General features: G+C 52.4%; 1 protein-coding gene across 1 annotated transcript in view; it reads right to left on the bottom strand.

The window, feature by feature from the left end:
- EPHA8 (EPH receptor A8) overlaps positions 1 to 21,084 on the bottom strand; it is a gene marked incomplete at both ends in the record, with an annotated part of 51,885 nt that overhangs the window by 21,303 nt on the left and 9,498 nt on the right. Inside the window, 2 exons of the mRNA XM_082069710.1 lie at positions 7,696 to 8,359; positions 17,667 to 17,731. Coding sequence (XP_081925836.1) covers positions 7,696 to 8,359; positions 17,667 to 17,731 — 729 coding nt within the window. The remainder of the gene's footprint in view (positions 1 to 7,695; positions 8,360 to 17,666; positions 17,732 to 21,084) is intronic.

Below are 21,084 nucleotides of genomic sequence, written 5' to 3' on the forward strand. Positions count from 1 at the left end.
CAGGCACAAAAACGTTCTGTTGGTGGAGAAGGGGCAGCTCTGCAGTCATCTTTGTCCTTTTTCTTTGCTTCTAACCAGGAAAAAAAATATGGTTTTAGGTCTTGGGAAAAGCTGCCTTCCACTCTGTCCTGCGTTTGTTAAAAAACAAGTTTCTCTTTTAGTGAATTTGCCTGTCAGCTGAAGCTTCATATTAGCTGCATTTTCCTGGAGAACCAGATACATGTTTTGGTAAACATAGCAATGGAATGCGAACTTAGTGATAAGCCTGGATGGACATCTCGCAGGAGGGGCAACGAGAAACAGGCGACCAAGAAACTGACCAACTGTGTATAACATTCCATTCAGGTGAATACTTCATATAAAAGTGGGAGATCACGAGGATCTCATCCCTTTTCCTTTTCCCTTTCCCTGTGGCCGACATTAGGAGAGGACCTTGCTAGTTGTCCCTGCGAACTGAGGCCAGTGACAGACTGAATCCAGCTCCGGTTGGCTGCAGAGTCCAGTACAGGACTTCGGCTGCCAGCTCTGCAGTTGCTGAGACTTTCAAGATTGGTTTTGTATATTTTGTATTATTTTCTCTATTCTTATCAGTAGCATTAGTAAAATATTTTTAATTCTTTCAGCTCTCTTCTCTCTGTCCTTCTTTCCCTCCCGAAGGCCTGTCCTAAGTGGGAAGAGGGGAGAGGGAGGAGCTGAAGGGGGGAGAGGAGGTTAACAATACATCTGCCAGGGTTTTGTCACCCCGCAATCTAAACCCTCGACACCCTCTTCCCGCCCCCCCCCCCCCCCCTTTTTTTTTCTTTTCTTTATTTTCTTTTTTTCCCTAGGAAATTCAATTGGGCCACTTTCTTAGAGGTAGTGGAGGTGCTGGAAGTACCGAGATCACCTTGTCCTACACACTGCCGTCTCCAGCGGGCTCGCTGAGCTGAGTTAGTCCTGCACAGACAGCCCAGTGGACCTGGGATACAAACAGATTAATTAGCAGCTTGGTCTGGGACTATAAAATGGAAGCGCTGGCATGAGGCAAGTGTGAATCCAAGGATTCCTTCCCAGGGATGGATATTCCTCCAGGGGAACAAGTTTTTCCTAAAGTCCAGCCCAAACCTTGCAAACAATTAGTGGCTCTGACACAGCTTCTTTGCAGTTTGTTCCCATCTGAAGTCTGGTATCTGGATCCTGAACAGTCCTAGCTTATGCGTTTGGAAAACAAACTGTTTTCTTTCTTATTTTTTAGGGTGTGGGGCTTCACATGGGATAAACTGAAGGCGATATAATCTTGCCAGCAGTATTGCCTGTATTTTACAAAGCAGCTGACTGGCTTGCAGAGCAATAATGAAAATCTCGTGAGTCACTATGTTTCTTTGATTTTCTTGCCTGGCATCACTGAAACCACATCTGCACAAGTCCTATAGCGTATCTTCAAAACTATCGCTGCTCCTGCCCTTCGGAGGTTTGTTCTGGTAGCTCCTGGCAGAAGCCCTGAGTGGTGGGCACCCAGGGCACTGGTGCGTGTGGCGGGTGTGACAGCCTGGTGTCCTGCCAGCGACACGGGACACTGAGCAGGTGTCACCGAGGTGCAACACGGCCACCAAGCCTGCGGCTCAGAGCTGGCACGTGTGCGCTGGGACTTGCATAGAAAGTCTCCTTGAAATCTGCACCAGTCTGCAAAGAAATGTGAAATGTATTCCAACGCGTTCGTCTGGAGTTGCAGTGGCAGAGTGTTTTAACATATATTTATCTGTCACCTTGATGTATAGGACAAATGCTTCCAAGCAGCAACTGAGGGAGGTGGAGCCCAGCCTGATAATGGGTGCACTGAAATCCCAGGTTTGCTGACAGAGACAAGTGTGACACTCAGGCACATTTTTAGGGGTCCCGTGTAACTCAGAGCCTGGAAAAAGGGGGTTTTCTTACAGTCAGCAAGACCAGTGTCCTGTTTCGAACTGAGCGGTATGTAATGGCTGTTTCATGTGAAGACACAACATAAGGAGCTCATGGTTGCTCTGTGGTATTCTTACATGTGTTGGAAAATACCTGTTAGCTGAAAAAAAGGAGAGAGAAGCCTGAGGCTTCTCAGAGCATCTCTGACCTAGAAAGGGATAAGGAGTTTGGGGAGAGAAGGGAATGGAGCAAGGCTCTGGTGGGCTCCCTTAACCCTGCAGCACACCTCTCCTCCTCCCTGATGCTCCTCCACCCCTCCAGCACCAGAGGAAGGGAGCACAGGCTGGGGTCTTCTTGGGCAGAGACCCAGGGGCAAGTAGCATCCCCACCTGCAGTGCGGGTCTGTCCCCTCGCACCCCAGCCCAAGGAGAGCAGGTCTCGTGCCTCCACCTTTCCTCCCCTTCACAGAATCACAAACTGCTTGGGGTTGAAGGGACCTCTGGAGACCATCCAGTCCAACCCACCTGCCAGCGCAGGGTCACAGAGCAGATCACACAGGTGGGCCCAGGGGGTTTGAATGTCTCAGAGAAGGAGACTCCACACCCGCTCTGGGCAGCCTGGGCCAGGCTCTGGCACCTCCCAGCAAACAAGTTTCTGCTCATCTCCAGATGGAGCCTCCTGTGTTTCAGTCTGTGCCCGTTGCCCCTCACCCTGGCGTTGGGCACCATGAACAGAGTCTGGTCCATCCTCTGACACCCACCCTGAGATATTGATCCATTGATCAGATCCCTCTCAGCTTCTCTTCTCCAGCTCAACAGCCCCAGCTCTCTCAGTGTCTCCTCATCACAAAGATGCTCCAGAGCCCTCAGCATCTCTGTAACTCTCGCTGGACTCTCTCCAGTAATTCCTTGTCCTTCTGAAACTGGGGAGCCCAGACCTGGCCCCAGTTGTGCAGATGGGGCCTCCCCAGGGCAGAGCAGAGCGGGAGGAACAACCTCCCTCGACCTCCCTCTGACATGAGCATCTGGACCACATCTGTTCACACAGCTGAAAAGGTTTGCCACTGGGGCTGCAGGTCATTGCCCAGCGCCGCTGGTGTCTGTGCCTCTGACCTGTCCTGCCCTGCCCTCCTGCGTCATTTTGTCCCCTGGTGATGTTAAGACTCACCCTGACCCTGTGTGGCCAGAGTTGTGCCCACCAGATGGTACATGGTGATGGGGCACAGCTGGATGGAGCTTTCCTCTCTCTCACATCTATAGCTCTGCTCCCACCTTGCCCTGCCAGCTAGGACGCCAGTCTCCACTGACTTTCTTCATAAAGGTCCATGCATGCAAAACTGTATTCACAAGCATATAATTACCAAGCTGGGTGTTTTCTCCTCTTAATTAACAATGCCGTGGTGCTTTAATTGCTCAATTAAAGTTGCCCACGAGGAAGGTTTAAGGTACATTAAATTTGCTTATTTGTTCATCAGCATGAATCCCACCAACTGGAAAAAAAATAACTGGCTTCCAGATTGCCAACCAGACTCTCCAGATCCATTTCCATCAGCTGTGTGCCACGGGAGGCACGAGAGAGCCCAGTACCAGAGGGACTCATCCATGAGCAGCCAGCAGTCCTCCTCCGCTACCCATCTTTCCTTAGTTTGGTAGCTGGATGGGAAAGGGTCCAGGCAGTGACAGGCTCCCTCTCTTCTGTTTGTCCAGAGGACACAGGCCATGTTCTTGTCTTAAGCAGAGCTGGTTAAAGTGTATCCCAGGGCCAGATCCTTGTTCAGCTACACACATCAGACCCCTGTTTGGTAGGTGTTCTCACTCAGCCCTGGCAAGCCACAAACACCTCTCCTCATGTGTAAATGGGCTGGTGGAGCAGTAATTGCTTAATTGTTGCTCCTTCATCACTGTTTTCCAGCCAAAGACAACAGCCAAGCTGAAACCCCAAAGCACGACAGAGGGAAAGCAGCCAGAGCAATCAGGACGCTCATAGGGTAAGTTGGTCCCAAACTTTTTACAAAAATGTCTAAACAGTGAGTCCTGGTCCTGAAACCCACAGATATACCACTAAGATGTTCTTTGGGAACTGCATCTCTGCCAAAGGTTCATCACCCGCTCTGACAGCAGGGAAAGGGGCCTGTCCCTTCTGTTTTACCCTTTTTCATTTGTTCACTAAAGAAAATGCTTCCTGGGAGATTCCATGCTCCCGGACATCTCCGTGGCTGGTGGCTGGATGGGATTATGTCAGCTCCCAAAGAGCATCACCATGATCCATAACCATGGCACTGCTACCAGCAGTCCAAACCAACACAGTGCATGTACAACCTGCAGTCAGCTAAACAGATTTTTATCCCAGGTTTCTAGTTTTTCTCACTGAGAGCTGGTGACAGGCATAGCCCAAAGAATAATTCGGATCCACTCTAAAAGGCTGACCCCATGGCCCCAAAGCTTTGGTGGCTCAGGAGCCCAGCAGCCATCCCCAAAGAGCGGCTGTCCAGGGCTGGTGGGAAGGCTGTGGGTGAAGAGCCCCTGTCCTCCCTGCCGGAGCCTCTCTGTCCGCTCTCCGTCCACCCACAGGACATGGTACACATGTCCCAGCTCTCAGCCTCCTGTCTGTTTGAGGAGGCGGCTTGTGGGTTTCCTCCTTTCCCACAGAAGCAGACCCAGGATTAAAGTGCTTCCCTTTCTCATTTCCCTAATTGCACTGACCTTATTGAAATTGGTCTCTATTTGTCCTGGACAGCAGCTGCATATAAATAAGGTGAATTATGCTGATTGTCTTCTTATCTGACAAATTGCTGGGACAGATCCTTTTCACTTACGCTATGGCTTATTCTGCTATTTAGACAGAGCAGTTCCCATTTGCTGTGTGTAAGAGATCCTAACATGTCTTCCTGTGGACTGATGCATTGCAAGAAGGAAGGAGCAGCACATGGGAGGCTGGCTGTGGATGACGTGGGTGAGGGAAGCAAAGTCCTTCAGAGCCTTGAAAATGGAGGGGACAAGTGAGCGGGACAGCGGGGCTGTGCTGTCCTAGGAGAGACCCTGAGGGGTTTCATCCATGGGGCAGCTGTGACAGGAGATGCCACGGGACTAGAAGGAAATATGAGGAGCTGGCAGACCCCAGGACCCCAGCACCAGCAGTGGTAACTCACGCTCAAACCTGGTTTCTGCGCAGTAAGGCACTGCAGCACCCGTGCCCAGCTACAGCTGGAAAACGGGTCTTGTGCCTCTGAAAATAAATGTGGTGGCACAGATACAGGGGCCAAATGTCTGTGCAATGCAGGGCTGTGACACATCCGATGCCAGGCTAGCTGGCATCCTTAGCATGGTCCTAATCTGGTGCCCCTGGGTTGAGATTTGACCCCCCTGATTGCATGGAAGTTGCCCCTCATTACAGCAAACACCAGGACATCGCAAGATCAAACGTGTGGGTCCCATGGGGGTAAGTGCAAGGGGTCAGAGATCCCAGGTGCCCCACTCATGCTCAAACAAAGGGACATCCAAGATGACATCTGAGAGGAAAGGGGACAAGAGGCAGAGAAGTTCCTCAGGTTCCTACACATCCTACACCATGTCCCACCTCACTCTGTCCTTCCCAGCTCTCTGGCACAGCTGTCCTTCTCCAAAGGGCTGGGAGCAGCCCTGGCCATGATCTGGTTTCCTGAACTGTCTTCCATCACTCTGGCAGGTCCTTAGAAAAATGAACATTAAAGAGGAGGGGGAGAAACCTCCACTGTTCAAACATCTTTAGCTTTGACAAATAAGGCGTCCGGCTGTGAAAGGCGAAAGGAAATTAATTTAGAATCACATTTTAAACACTGCTATAAAGGCAAAGTATCTTCTCTCTAATTTTTTTCCCCCCAAGCAAAAAATGAATTTCCCTGATATTTATAGAAAGATTATTAGGGCCACAAGGAGTGATTTATATCATCTCATTCCTGTAATGGAGAATGAAAAATTGCTGGGGCAGCAGCCACTGGAATCCTGGTTTTGTCTGTCTGACAATTAAAACGGCTAATTTCCAACTCCGACAGATCCGCTGGGGTTATAAATCATTCCAGAAAGGCACTTTTCATCATGAAAAATGAACTCTGCACCAATCAACCACGAGAAGTTTAGATCAGAGATTTGTATCTGTTTGGTTTTGTGTGTAAATACATGTACTCTGGCTCCACACCCACCAAAGGAGATGCCAGGATGGAGGTGCTGTCCCTGCTCATTGACACTGGGCTACCAAACTCCCTCTGCTATGAAAGCAGCTGCTGAGGATAAGTGGGACAGGGAAGGCAGAAGGGCAAGAGGATACTGAACCTTTCCCTCCGAGGCTGGACAAAGCCCAGTGACACTTCTGTCCTGTTTCTGATGCCACAAGCCCTGGAGAGCTTCACCCAAGAGCATTGCTGGTTGAGCAGTGTGGGTCTGAGTCCATCTGCCTGTGCCCACCCCATGCAGGGGCACAGGTTGGAACACATTTCCTGCTGTGCTGTGCCCATGGGCAGGGACAATCCCACCAGAAAAAGGCAGGAGGGCAGAGAATCAGCTCTCAGGAGAGGGACAGATGTGTTCAAGGAAACAGGCAAAGAGGTGAGCTGAGCACAGTACTGATGCCAGGGCGTCCTTCTGCCTCCGGGTTTTGGGCTGGTGATCTCCTGGGCAGACCACATCTCCAGCTCACAGCTCCCTGCAGCGGTGGGGCTGTGACCCAGCCGTCCAGGTGGCCCGTGTCACTGCCCCCTCCCACAACAGCACATGACTGGTCCCACGCACATTTCACCCCCACTCTTTAACCTGGGAGAAGAAGACGACCCTTTCTGACTTATCAGATCTACCCCAAGATGACTTTCAAATCAATTGTTTGAGGGCAGAGGGAGTTTCTGATAGAAGCATTTATTCTGCTCGTCCTTCCCACTCTGCATAGCTCGGGACCCCCGGGGCTGGCGCAGTCCCCACAGCACCTGGATCCGTTCTAGCCTGGCGTCGGACGTCCTAACCTTGCGTCAAGTGTCCCTAAGACAAATGTTCCACTTGACATTTCTATGAAACTCAAACAAAAGCCTTGTACTCTTATTTGTGCTGCTCCCCTCAACACCTCCCATAAAGAAACCGAGAGCAAACAAATCTGTGCGGTGGGCTCTCACGGGGGACCTGAGCACCGTGCTCTGTACACACACATCCCCGTGCCTGGTGCACGGCTGCTGCTGGTCACCCTGCTTCCTTATCGCAGTTTGTACAGTCGGCAGCCTGACGCCTGCCCAGCGGCACCGGAGGCCCCCGGGAAGGCTCCCGGCACCCCCAGACGGCAGGTCTCTGCAGCAGCCCCCCGGATGGGTGATGGATGGATGCGATAACCTTGTTTCATAAAAGCTTGATGTTTTCCTTTTTGATTTCCTCTCTTTCAAACCCTCTGGCAAAGGGAAGTGAGTGGTGGGGCACTTTGGAGAGGCCAAGTTGTGGTTTGCTGGAGTGTGGTGGAAGAGATCTGCTGGGGGCACCGGGCTGGGGTTTCTGAGCCATGCGCTTCATAGTAGGGGAAGACGGAGCCAGGGCAGCCCCCATCCCAAAGCCATGACCTGTGCACCAAGACCTGCCACTGTCAAGCTCATAGAAGCTTCCAAGGAGCTCCCCAGTGCTACCAGCAACACATTTTGGAAGCACAGAGCAGACCAGCAAAGGCTTGACAGTGCTTGGCCTCCACAGAGGCTGGCTTTCAAAGTTTTTGTGAGCAGGTGTCTGTCCTCAGCCCTTCCTCTGAGAGGAAAGAGCCCCTTGCAGCCATCACTCCCCTTGCAGGCACCGTGAATGAGAGGCAGGGACTCACCTGTGCAGGAATCCCGCTGCTCCTCGTAGCCAGCACTGCACACGCACTTCCCAATGGGCACCAACCATTCTCCCTCAGCACTGCAGTACATTTTGGGGGTGTCCCTCTCCTCCGAGTGGCCTACGCACTCTCCCCGCACTTCCACCAGGGAGGATGAGTCTGCCCCAGTCACAGCCTCAGAGAAGGACGCCAGGTTCCTCACCATTGCTGGGCACTTCTTGTAGTACACCCTCACCGAAACGATGGCGATGCAAGCACCTATGTCCTGGAAGGCCAAGTAGAAACCCCTCTTGCTCAGCGGCCCCACGCCCCGCACCTCCGTGTTCAGCTTCAGGCGCCTCACCCCCAGGTCCACGTTGGTGAAGCTCTCGTCAGCTGCGATGGTGTCGATCTTCGTGAACTGGCTCTCCCGGGTGCTGGTGCCCAGGTCTCGGTCAGATTCCAGGTAGTACAGGTTGAAAGTCTCCTTGCAGGTTCCCAGCACGCCTGGCATGCTGTTACAGTCCCGCAGTGTGAATTTGATCTCTGCGTAGACCCGCCGCGCACCGTCCCGTTGAACCCAGTTGGTCCGTAGCCAGTTGTTCTGGTTGGGGGTCATGACATTACAGACCTGGTAGGTGTGGATGGGGCTGAAAAATTCATCCATTTCATTGATTGAATCCCACTGCAGGACAGAGAGAGAACAGGTCATCCTGAACACCAGCTGAGCACGGGGCAAGCAGGAGTCTGTGCCACCACCCACCCCATGAAAAGCTATCTCTGCATCTGGAAGAGAGATCACTGCCACCATAGGCCAAAGGGAAATGCTGATGAGCAGAGTTTACTCAGTGCTAATCTGGGCAGCAACTCTCACACCCCACCCTGATGAAGGTGAATGAAGTGCACCCCTGTTCACAGGTGAGAATGCTTGCAAGAGGCTGATCTGATGGCAGAAACTGATGGCAGCGTGTGTTTTGAAGGGCTCCAAACCCCCTAGACCATGTCTGCAAATCCCTTTTCCCGTTGCTCAACCTGCTGGTCACAGCAGCAGGAGGAAGGCACCTGCATGATGTTCACCTGGATCTCTTCTGGCTCATGCCATCTCCATGCACAAACTAAATGGACTGTTTTCCAGATGGAGAATAAATTTTGGGATGCATACCATGGAGTGAAGAGGAATCACGCAGCAAACACAGGACTTCCAGCAAGAAATGGGGGTCCATGGGGCACAGACCCCCCCTTCTGCCCAGGCAAGACGAGGTCAGCACTGGTTCTCAGTGTGAGCCCACAGTTGTCAGTCCAGCATAGAAGCTGAACTGGGGGCTGGATCTGGGAACCTAAGGCTTAGAGCTTGGTAGCTCTGGATTTAAAATTCGGTGTAGCAGGAGCATCAGGGTGAGCTTGTGGAGGGTGTGCTGGGCAAAAGCAGGTGGAAGCAAGAAGGACTGTGATGGAGGGGTGGTCTGAGGAGTCACTGGGTGAGTTAGGAGGGAACAGGGACATTTGTGTCACACAAGGGAGGGATACTAAGTGGTTTTGACCGATGCAAAGTGAGAAGGCATAGTGAGATTTTGGATACAAATGAGCTCAGTAGTTGAGGGACAAGTTGAACTCAGTTGTCGGGACCTACAGGACACTTCTGGGGGTTCACTCTTGCCTCATGTGTCTTCCTTTCCACCCTCTTCAGCCCTACCAGCCCCTCACTGGGACACACAGGCCTTTCCTTCTCTGGGAGCTTCAGCCCATGTCCCTGTCCAAACCAGGCACCCCCATCACTTGGAGGGGTCTGGGACACCTGAATTCTTCTTGGAGGAGGACGAAGAGAAGCAGAGGAGGACTTCAGACCTTCTGACTTTTCCCTGGTCTCAGCAACATTCTTTGAAGATGCCCGAGTCCCACCACCTTGCCTGAGTCCAGCGGTGAGGGGCAGCCCCAGCTGCAGCCCTGCAGACGCTGGGGAAGGACCTGGCCCCGCTGCTGCACTCCATGTCCTGCCTGCCAAACCATCACCCCACAGCCCCACCACCTCCATTCCTCAGGCTGCCGGCCCTGCCTGCATTACTGAAGGCAGCTGATGGGGAGCAGCCCCCACCCTGCAGGTCTGTGCGTTGGCCGGGGAGCCAAGCAAAGCTCCAGCAGTGGTGCACAGGGCAGAAAAACGGATCTTTTAAGTAGCCTTGAAAATAGTTTAAAATAAACCTCTGGGCTTGTTCTGATGGGTGAAACTGGCATTTTTGTATGCAAGTGGTGACCCATTCTCCATTGCAGATGCAAAGCCAATGGCAGCCCAGAGAGAAGGGGTCTGATGCTCAGCTGTGAAAGACTAAGGGTGCAGATCTGCTGGGACCAGCACCCAACAGCATCTCTGTGTGGCCACCAGCGCTGCAGGGACAGGACACAGCTGGGGGAAGGCATCGTACCTCCAGAGAGTAAAGGATAGTGGAAAGAGATTTATCAGCGATACCTGTAAGACAGCCAGCTCCCCTCTCCCCTCTCAGATGGGAAAGTGTTTCCTCATTTAACCTCCTTGACCTGGGAAAAAGGACCCTAACCCTAAGATTAGAAGGACCCCAACCTGTGCCTTCTGCTAGTGATCAGAGCAGCTGCTTCAGTGATGTACATCTTCAAAATTCCCCCAGAATCCCACCTTTAGGAGAAAACTCTGCTTCTCACTCCTAAAGAGCTGAAAGCAACCTGGAGAAGGCAGCAGTTTCAGGTGCAGACTTCAATGAAAGGGGAACATGGTGGCAAAGGGTGTGAAAGTCAAGTCACTGCCAGGAGAGAAAAATATTTCTGGTTCTTTTAAAAAATCACCCTCTGAATTCCAGAAATGCTCAGGGTCATCCTGGGTCCTGGGACCACTGGGAACCTGCTCTGCACCCCAGCACTCAGCTGGACAACATGGGAAGTGGTCAGGCTGCCTGTGTGCTCTGCTGGAGGGGAGAGCAGCAGCACTGTTCTTGTTATGCTTCAGCTTCCACTGAGATGAGCCTGTAGGAAGTGCTGTGACACCCAGGACACACTCCTGCCACTTGGCCAAGGGGTACGGGGGTGCCCTGAAGCTTGAGCATGGCAGGTACAGCACCGGGGCCAGCGGGACCCAGCCAGCTCCCTGCTCTCGCACCGATGTGTGCGCGCAACACAGCGCTGCAGAGGGTGTGGAAGTCGTCACAATTAATTGAGCACAAATTAACACAACATCTGTTTCCTGTCTTTTTCCTGCTGGGTTCCTGGGGGAAGCGAGGCAGAGATGCACACGGGAGGAGGCACATGGAGCACGGGCAGAGCTGAGCTGGGATCTCCCGCGGTGCAGAGTCAGCTCCCCTTTGCAATGCCTGGGAGGCTCAGGGCTCTCCAGTGTCCAGCCAGAGAAACAGGAGGCCACTGTGTGCACCAAAAGGCCTTGGTCTCCAGCTGATGTGGTTGCTTTGGATCTCCAGCACCACCAGACATTCACTTCTCTCCCAAATCTGGCTGAGGAGTTGGTGCTCATGACCACGATATCCCCACATCCCTGTGGCACTGCCAGAGCTGGCAGCGTCCTCACTGCCGGCAGAGAGCAGGGAGCTAAATATCTGTCGCAGGTCAGCAACCACCGCAGGGGAGAACTTCGAGGGTTTCCATTTACAGCATTGTTCTTTCAAACCTGGTGCTTTCTGTGAAGCAGTTGGACTGTACCCAGCATCATGGGATCCCAGTTCAAGACTGGTCCAAAATTCCATGCCCATACCACTGGCCAAAAGGGGCAAATGTTCTGCCATCAGTGGAAATGTGCAGAGGGAAGCTGGGCCACCTGAATGGGTGCCACAAGGCAACACAAATCCCATGAGTTCTACCAGGTCTGAGGCATTTGGGATGGAAGAACCTGCTTCAGGGGTCCCCAAGACTTGAAGGGTTTTTCAGTTTCATTATAATCACAAGATCCTATGGCCAGGGAGAGGAGCCTCTGGCCATCCCCAGCTTTGACGCTGGGTACCATCGGTTCACTGTGCATGCACCCGGCCTCCCGGCATCGCCTGCTCTCAGCTGACAGTTTGAAGTAGCTTTTATTAAATGAAGCTCAGCCCGGCCCCCGCCATTGTGATAAGATCCCCTAGTGAGACGGAAATGAGGACATCATAATTAACGTGGCGAGCGCACGCACTGGGGGGGGACATGATTGCATCTGTATTCAGGGGTTTGCCTAATAGTTTAAATTAAAGTCAACACCAGTTATAAAAAAAATTTCCAGATTATGAAAGGCAAAAGATGCAAACACCAGATATCTGGGCAGCTGAGCAGGTCCTAGAAATCTCCCAGGGCCTGTGCAGTGCAGCAGAGTGGGGAGGAGGAGGAAGAACAGGGTGATGAATGCACAAGGAGAGACCACATCCCTCTGGAGAGGCAGCTCAGGCTCCCACCACCCTTGCAGTGCCCACAGAGGGACCCAAGGGACAAGGTCTCCCCAGCCCTGGGACGGCTTCCAGGTCTGCCTGACATCACAAAACTGCTGCTGCCTCCGGGACATCCAGAACTCTCCTTCCTCCTGAGAGCGAGCACTGAGCTACAGCTCCTGTCCAGGAGCTGCCGGGTCCCTCACTCCACTGTTACAGGGAGGGGAAAAACAGAGAGGAATGTTATTGCAGCTATAAATCTTTAGATGGGAGGGGTTAATGGATATAATCTCCATGAAATCAGTCACTGCTGTGGCTAAGGAGGGATTTGTCAGGCAGTTAACTATCCTGAGCTTCACTGCAGGTGATTAACTCCTTGTAGTGACCAGCGTCTGGGGAATTAGCAATAACCCAGCATTTACTGAACAAGCACTGGGAGATGAGCTTTTATCTCAATTACTAGTCTAAATCTTTATTTTCCAGTTTTCCTTTCCTACTGATCTTCTTTTTTCAAAGAAAATGAGTTTCACCACAGTTTGCCCTGTAACTTGCTGGTATTCCTGGATCCAGGCAGAGATTCCAAACTGGAAGAGAAATCCAAGAAATGGCACAAGGACATCCAAGTGACAAAGGGCAGAAGACATGGCCCAGGCAGATGGGAGAGATCCAATATCTTTTGGTGCTCTGATTAGAAAGGCAGGACCCTGCAGGGGGGTGAAATGGTGAACACACAGCACAGCTCAGATGGGGACAAGGGCTTTAAAGGGCAACCCTGCCCTGTATCGGGGTGGGCATGTCAGATGGGGCTCATCCGAGTCCTGAACTTGTTGTTGACTGCAGGACCAGAGCCAGGCAATAAAATAAATGAATAAATGAAGTCACCTGCTGTGTAGGGTTTGCTCTGCAAATAGTTCAGTCCTGGGGTGTTTACAGGAGCACCGTACACCAGCATGAAATACCCACCACTGATGCACAAACATCGCTGGGGGACCATCCTACAGGCAAAAATTGTCGTCTGTGGTCTCAGCTGGTTGTTCAAGCGAATCTGGTGCCTTTCTGCCAGTTTGCTCTCTGAGCGAGGTGTAGAATGAGGGAAAAGCACTTCTGGCTAATTGTGCCCAGGGGCCTCAGGAAATGTCCCTTTGCCAGGAGCAGAGGGGCAGAGATGGGGAGGTGCAAACCACCTCTGAAGGGTCTTTCTAGGTGCTCCCACCAGCAAAGCCAACAAGGAGTGTGCCTGGTGCTCTCTGGGCTGAGTCCAGCCCGTGCAGCAAAGGGGATGCTGTGGAGAGAGACCATGGAGGTGGAGGCAGACGGGGAGGGTGTGGGCAGCATGGGGGGCCTTTCTCCGGCACTCAAGGTGCTCCCATTATAATTAGCTTTTGCAAGGCATCATTCAAGTTCCTTAGATAGGCTGTGTCTGAACAAAATCATTTCCTGTTTGACTTTGTAAATCAAAGTAGACGATACAATAATTATTAATAATATGTTGACTTATCTCATCAGCGTTTTAATTAGTCAGTAGAAAAGCAATTTGCAAAGGGGCCGATCAGGGTCCCTCTGATCCAGCAGGTCACGTGCAGAGCAAGGAGAGGGGAGAGAAGGGCACTGGGGCACTGGGGCATTTTGCTGGGGAGAGCTGGGAAACTGGAGGCACAGAAGGGGAAGGAGCAGCCTCTTTGACGGCACTGATAAGAGTTTAATTTTCAATGCAAAGGGAATTGTTCTGGGGATGCAGCGAGCTGCAAAGCTCCTGGGAGCCCTTTGAAGTTATAATTGAGAGGAGCCACAGACCCTTCCGCTTCTTGCACGTGTCTCCGGGGTGGAGCTGAGAGAGGGACGCAATTAAACCCCTGAGCAGCAATTACAGCCAATTACCCCTCAGTTAATTGTCTGGCAAGAGGAAATGTCAAAACAGGCCACACATGCCTCCCTGATGGCTTGACATTCCCCAGGCCCGATGGTGCTGCTGACCCCCGCTGTGCCCACTGCTCCCTGCTCCACTGCTCTTGCTGGGCACACCAAACCCAGAGATGTAAAAATACCTTCCAGTGAGGTAAGTTCACCTTGCCCACAGGTGTGATGAAACATCAGGACTTTGCAAGTGGCACCCTGCCAGTTTTGCACTGCTGATGCTTTGGACCATTGTCCAGGCTGTGCCAGCAGCTCTGGGATCTCCCAGCCCAGAAGAGGAAACCCCTGAGACTCTTGCCCTTCCTCTTGGCATCCCCAGGAGCCCCAGAGAGGTGGGACAGGACCAGGTGCTGGAAAAGCAAGACACAGGGACCGAGACAGTGGACACGAGTCCCCTTCTTAAGCACCTCAGGCTGCGGCCTGGGGCTTTGTGCTGTTTGTGCAAAGATCCAACTAGAGCGACGCACCTCCCCGTTGTCACCAGTGCAGTGGCCCTGGGATCACACAGGGCAGGGAGATGGAGAAGTGGGTAAAGCAAAAACAATCGTGACTTAGCTGGGGAGCCAGGGTCAGCAACACTGCCCCTTGGCAGGAGGATGTGTGGTGGATGTTTCTGTCCTTGGAGGGAGCAGAGAGACAGGGGAAATCCTGCACCGTCCAGCACCCATTGCACACTGCAGCCGTGGCTCAGGCAAGACAGCCAGCAGGCAGCGAGGGAGAACAGCAACGGGGACCACTGCCAGCTTTTTTCCAGCAGGAGTATCTGAATTAAGGAAATGGCAGAAAAAAAATAAGGGAGCTCAAACAAAATCTGGCTGCACAGTCAACCACCGCCTCCATACTACACCAGCAGTTGGGGCTACCCAGCCCAGGGCTGGCAGACTGCAGTGGGCAGGGACAGCCCCAGGGACAGCAGCAGTGCTCCTGAGATGGTGACCAGCAAACTCAGTCCCTCTCCCGGAGCAGCGATCACATCAGGCTTGGAGCCACGTGGACCCAAGCTAACAAGCCTGTGAGTCACTCAGCATCTCTCTCATCTGAATCTGAACCCTGCTGTAGGAGCTGCTCAGGAGGCGTCTGCTCAGTGCCAAATCACTGAGAGCAAGTTTCCTACAGCAGCTTCTCTGAGATACCAGCACCCTATCCCACCTCCTTTTTGGTGATAGCAACTGGATCCAAGTGCAAATATACTACTCAAAAAGCACCTGGAGCTGAAGGACCAGCAAGCGGGTAAAGGAATGCTCTTTCAGGGTGATACAATGCGATGACCCATGGGGGAAGAACCACAGTCAAGAAAAAGATTTAGAGGAGCCATAAAAATATCCAGCTGGAAAAGATATGCAAAGTTGTTTGTGAAAGAACATTGCATTGAAATGCAGACACTCTCCCAGACGACATCCAAGCCAGTTTTCACACAGCTGTGTGGTTTTACTCTCTGTAACAAGGCTCTGAGTAGGGAAAAAGCACAGGGTAAGTGAAGAGTGCTGTTACCCCATAGCTAAGACTTGCAGGAGGACACAGCAGCATGTCCAAGAGCTGGGTTTTCCTTTTTTTTCTTTTTTTTGGCATCCAGTATTAACTCTTCTTAATAAAGATCACTAATCAGGTAGAGACTTCACACAAGCACTAGGGTTCTGGAGCTGCTGGGCTGCTGCGCATCTGCTGCGGTGCGAGAGAGCAGCTCAGCGGTGACCGCCCCGCGAGGAGCCCCGCACCCTGTTGTCATGTAACGCATTACACCTGACAGCCCTGATGGGTCAGGACCCAGGGTTCACCGGCCGGATTTGCAGATGTACAATACAAGATCTTAGCCGGTCGTGGAAGTCCCTGATGTGGTGAGAAAGGGGTACCTGTAGGCTCTGGGTCTGCTTTGAGAGTGCAAGGTCCTGCCCAGTGATGCCTGTGTGTCCCCAGGACAGCGAGCTCAGGTGGATTCATCTTCATCCAAGTCATCTAGGTGATGTGATGGATCCCATACATGTCTGACAGCTAGCGGTGGGCCTGAGAATGTGGTCACAACAGGTGTCTGGAGAGCTGGACTCATGGTGGAAGATTCAGAAGGAGGATGGTCTTGGGCGGTCTGCGAGGAGTGGGGGGTCTGACTATGGGGAGGAATTGCTTAGGATGTAGTCAAGGACAGAGCAGTGGAAGTGGACAAAGGAAAACAGCCCTCGCTCCCAGAAATATCCCAGAAACATCCCATCCTCACTCCCAGGGGAGCAGAGGAATCCCTGGTCCCTGATCTCCTGAGGCCTCTGCGGGATGCCAGGATTTGGAGGAAGGGCTGGGATGAGATGCAGCAGCAGGGTGACAGGACAGGGGTACACACAACCAAGGGCACCCTGAGAATGACCATGAAAAGGACAACATCACCTTCACCAGGCAATGGCAGAAGAGGATCCAGTGGCTGGAAAGTTAAGCAAGTCAAACCCACATAGTGATGGGGTTTTACCTGTTAACAACATCAGGACAGGACCCAGAGAATTTACCACCACTGACAATTTTGTAACCAAGGATGTTTTTTTTCTAAAAACTGGAATTTTCTGAGATGCAAGTGAAACGCCAGGTCTGAAGGCCTGTATTTATGCAAGAGATCACATCACATTAGCTCTGCAGTCCCCTCTGACCTTGTACCTCTGAATCTATTACATTTCCAGGATAGTCATCATTGCAACAGCTAACTGCTAAAATTAGAGCTGAGTTAATGATTTAATATATTTACACATGTGATAATGTATGATATAAATCTGATCATCGTTATTATGAATTCACAGTTCTGATCCCTCCTGCTCAAACAGTGCAGGGACTGAAAGTCTCAAGCAACAGATCAATGAAAATTATGAGAGGCCTGGGAAGATTTCTGTAGGAGGCGGAATTGAAAAGATTAGGACCATTTAGTTCAGAGAGGGGATGAAAAAGAGTGGACATGAAAAATCAACACAGCAGCAAAAGCCAGGTAGGCACCCCTAATTTTGTACATCCAGCAAGCCCCACTGTGCCTTGCAGTTGGTCCTGTGTGTATTTATGGGATTGTTTCTGTTCACTAAATGAATGAGCAAAATCCTTACAGCCAGGTCACCGCTGCCATCTGAAACTCACAATTTCCAGAAAGCTGCTGCGGCAGCAAAACCTGGACATGGAAACACAAGTGAAGGGAGCATGTGGCAGTAGAGATGTAGTCGGGATGGCAGGCTTACATGGGGGTCACCACCCCTGCATCCCTCCTGGCCACACTGCAGGGCTGTGCATTTACATCTCCATTGCCTGTAACAAACCCTCCGCAGGGGATGCTCGCCTGCCCGTCCTGCCAAGTTCCCACAACAAACTCCTCAGATTACAGGCAGTTGAGAGTTTCCCAGTCCTTTTGGACTGTTGATCCTGACACTCCCCCAGTGCAATAAGGGATGAGTTGCTTCTCAGCCTGAGGAGTGTCCATGGGGCCACCCAGCACTTGAGTTCCCTCAAAGCTTAGGACTTGGTGACAACCTGATCCCTACCGGGGGACACGGAGAGTTAAATGGCATTTCCAAACTGTTTACATCCCACTGCTAGTCTTTCAGGCTCATATTTCCTAACAGACATGGAGTCTTTGGCCCATCAGCACTGGCCAAGGCACCAGCCTGAGGCTGGTATGTCCATCCACCCTGCCCATGGGGACCTGTCCCATTGGGGTCCCCTATGTGCCAACAGCCGCTTCATACTTACCCCATGTGAGGGATAAGTCATCCAGCCCCAGTCCCCCTGGATTGTTGACGTGTCGAGCAAGTTCACTGGAAAAAAACAGGAGCAAAATGCTGCGTTAGAAAGCTTTCTCCCCATCTCCAAGGGGTGAGGAACTGAGCCACCACAAACCACCCCTCTTTGCACCCCACTCGCTTGATCATCCCCTGTGCCCATCGATCCATGGGGACGCTGCCAGGGGCCTGCCTGGCTGCAGCTCAGGCAGATGTGGGGAGAGGGGAGACAGCAACAAATGATGCTCCCCAGAGCTGTTGGTTCAGGGTAGAGTTGGGGTGGGTCTGTATCAGTCCTGGCCATAGTCCTGGCTCTCAATAGAGCAACACGTCCTTTTGGAGGAGAAGGCACTGCAAATCATACATCAAAGGGGTTGCAGGGCAGGTCAGAAGGGATAGAAAGCAAGGAGGAGCTGGAGAAACAAACTCCAAGCATCAAGTTGTCCACCAAGCCCACCCTGGGCCAACACCAGTACAACCAGAGCATCATTCCTCGCTTAGACACTTCTCCTATGGAGGCTCCGACAAGCCCTTTAGGATCACATCCCTCTCAGCATCACTGGTTTGAAGCCTGCGCTCCAGCAGCTGCTGTAATTACACACTGCAGTGCCTGGCTCCAGCACAAAGTGACCCCCCATGGTCCTGGCTGACACCCCACTGGAGAGGCCAGACCGTGGGGGAAAGGCTGCGTGAAGAGGCCCATCAAAGCCAACCCTTCAAAAGCCCTGCCGCCACCAGGAGCCCAGCTTAACGAGGAGGCACAGGCAAATCTGCAAGGAGAGGGGAGCAGCTTCTGTGTGGGGAGAGACGAGGATGCCTTTGAACATGCTCAGGAGATTCCCATGGAAACCTGTGCAGTGTCAGCCGGGGGGGCAGCGGGGTGCCATGGCACTGTTGTGTGCACAGGGTGAGCTGCCCCTGAGTGTCATCTGCTGCCCCACATCCGGATCCCTCCGCATCAGGCAGAGAACCTTGCCACTGCTTGATAACCCTCTGATTTGCTCAGCACCTGGGAAAGGACCCCAAGCCCCAGCACCAGGGTACAGATCCAGAGGGATGGAGGTTGGGACAGGGGGCCAGCAAGGTGCCCTGACCTTTGGGAGTGAGTGCAGCGGGCACCGACACCAGCGTGCCCCTGCCTCATCACCCTTCATCAGCACCAGGCTCCCCCAGGGACCTCCAGTGCCCTCAGCTTTCCCCAGCACTCTGACCTGCAGTCACCCAGGAAGGTCAAGCCCTCTCTGGATGCTGTGCCCACTCTGGATGCTTTTCCTCACCCTCAAGCAGCACCAACGTGGACCTCAAGGCAACTTGGTGCAACGTCCCTGCAGCAGCGCGGGGTCTCAGCCGGTCCCCGGGCTCTGGAGGGACGATGGTCTCAGTGCAAGGCACCAGCCTGTCATGACAGGGACAGGGCACGTCAGGACAGCGGCTCCAGCCCCAGCAGAGGCTGGCTCAGCGTGATGCTGGTCCCAGCAGCCGGAGGAGCGGGTGCCACTTTCATTTACTATTACCAGGCAGGGAAGGAGAAGGGGGAGAGAGGAGTAGAGACGTGAGCTGGCTGTGAAACGCCCGGACATCATGCTCCTGACAGAGCAGATTAGGAGCTTTTGAGGCATTTATTAATGTTAGCAGAACAATTTGAAAGAATTTCCAGGGTTTCTTGTGTGACTCCATTGGCCCAACAGCAGGCCAAGCCCCTCCACTCCCCGCACGGTGCTGCTCCCACTGCTAAAGAGGCCCCTTGCCCTCAGCACGGAGTAATTACCTCGGAGATCTCAAATCCATTTTTATTTGTTATTGTTAATCTGAAGATTTTCTGCCTATTTTCCCTGGGTAATTCACCCAGCAGGAGCCCGGGCTCGGGAGTTTCCCTGCTCGCAGCGCAGGAGCACGGTCCCGGTGACCCTCAGCGGGCAGGCTGCGGGGAGGGGACCACTCTCGCAGACCCTCTCTCCCCCCCGCTGTGGTCTCTGCACCCTCTTTCCCACGCTGAGGTGCTCAGCAATGGATGCATCTGCCTCTTGCTGCTCTCCAGGCAGCATGAGAAGCCTCCATAGACTGGGGTCCAGCTGGAGCATTGCACCGGGGAAAAGACGCTGAGATTGGAACAGGCGTGGTGGGACACATGGTGTGTCTGCACAGCAGTGCGGGGGACCTGGAGCAATCTTGCTACACCCCATCCCACCATGTGGACCATATGGTCGTCACCAACCTCACATAGATGAGGAAGCTGTCTCTTTTTTTGGGTTCTTTGGTTCACGAAAAACTAGACAAGCATGCATTCCCCACAGTACACTTGTGGAGCAGATTACTCGTGCCTCTTTGCAGGAAGAGGGCTAAGATATTTATTTTATTCCTGATCAAGCGTTTCAACCAAGTGCATAGGAGTTACATGCATTAAGCCCACTGCAGTGGGCATTGCATGAATGTAAAGGCGTTGAGTGTCCAAGAGCTCATGTGTTAACTCGTTGTATAGCACACTTCTCTGTGGATATGAGCATCCATTGAGCAGCACTGTTACATGCTGTGCTTGGACACGGGGAGACCAATACTTACCCAAAACCCAACCGTCCGTTTCAGGAAAAGGCTACAGACCCACACCGAAGGGAACCCACAGCATTGCATGTGACAAGTGCCCCGTCTGGCCCCATGGAGGTGACCTCCTGGCTGCGTCACTTCTCTGGGGGCGATGCTCGGGAAAAGCCCGCTCTGGATGCCGGAGGGTGAGCGAGACGGGCACAAAGGAGCCCTTTCAGCCGAAATGTTTCTCAGAAAACGTGCCGGTTTGGGAGACCTCTCTCCTACAGCTGGGCAATTCTGTTTGATGTTATGGACTGTCTGCACGTATCAGTCTCAAACTGCGAGCTCCATTTTGTTTTCCCGAGCACCATTTTGTATTTTCCCTATTCTGTGCCTTGGCCTTGGCTCGGCGTATTGAGCCAAAACACCAGGAGGTGTCAGGGGAAATTCTCGCACTGGTGGAAAAGCTGTCAAGGCTGATTGCCCATTCAAATGGAAGCACCTAGGAGTGAGCAGGTCGCTTCCCCAGCATCAACTGGGGTCCTGAGACGGAGTCTCACGCAAGGCAGACCTACTCTCTCCTTCCTAAATTTATATCATGTAATGTTGCGTGAGCAGTGCACATTGCAATCTCATACATGCAGATTATGCAGGAGTCAAAGACTGGGTGTATGTATACGATGTACATGTATAATTAAAACCTTTTATTTTATTTTATTTTTTTTAATCTATATCTGTAACTGTATCTCTATATGTACCCATATCTACCAAATTCTAAACACTGCTTGGGATGACTGAGGAAACCAAGGTAGGGACTAGCATCTAACAGATGTACATTTTGCCTCGGTCCATATATCTCTTGTGCT

This window comes from Streptopelia decaocto, assembly GCF_964273445.1.
Source record: "Streptopelia decaocto genome assembly, chromosome: 20".
In the NCBI taxonomy this organism is placed as follows: Eukaryota; Metazoa; Chordata; class Aves; order Columbiformes; family Columbidae; genus Streptopelia; species Streptopelia decaocto.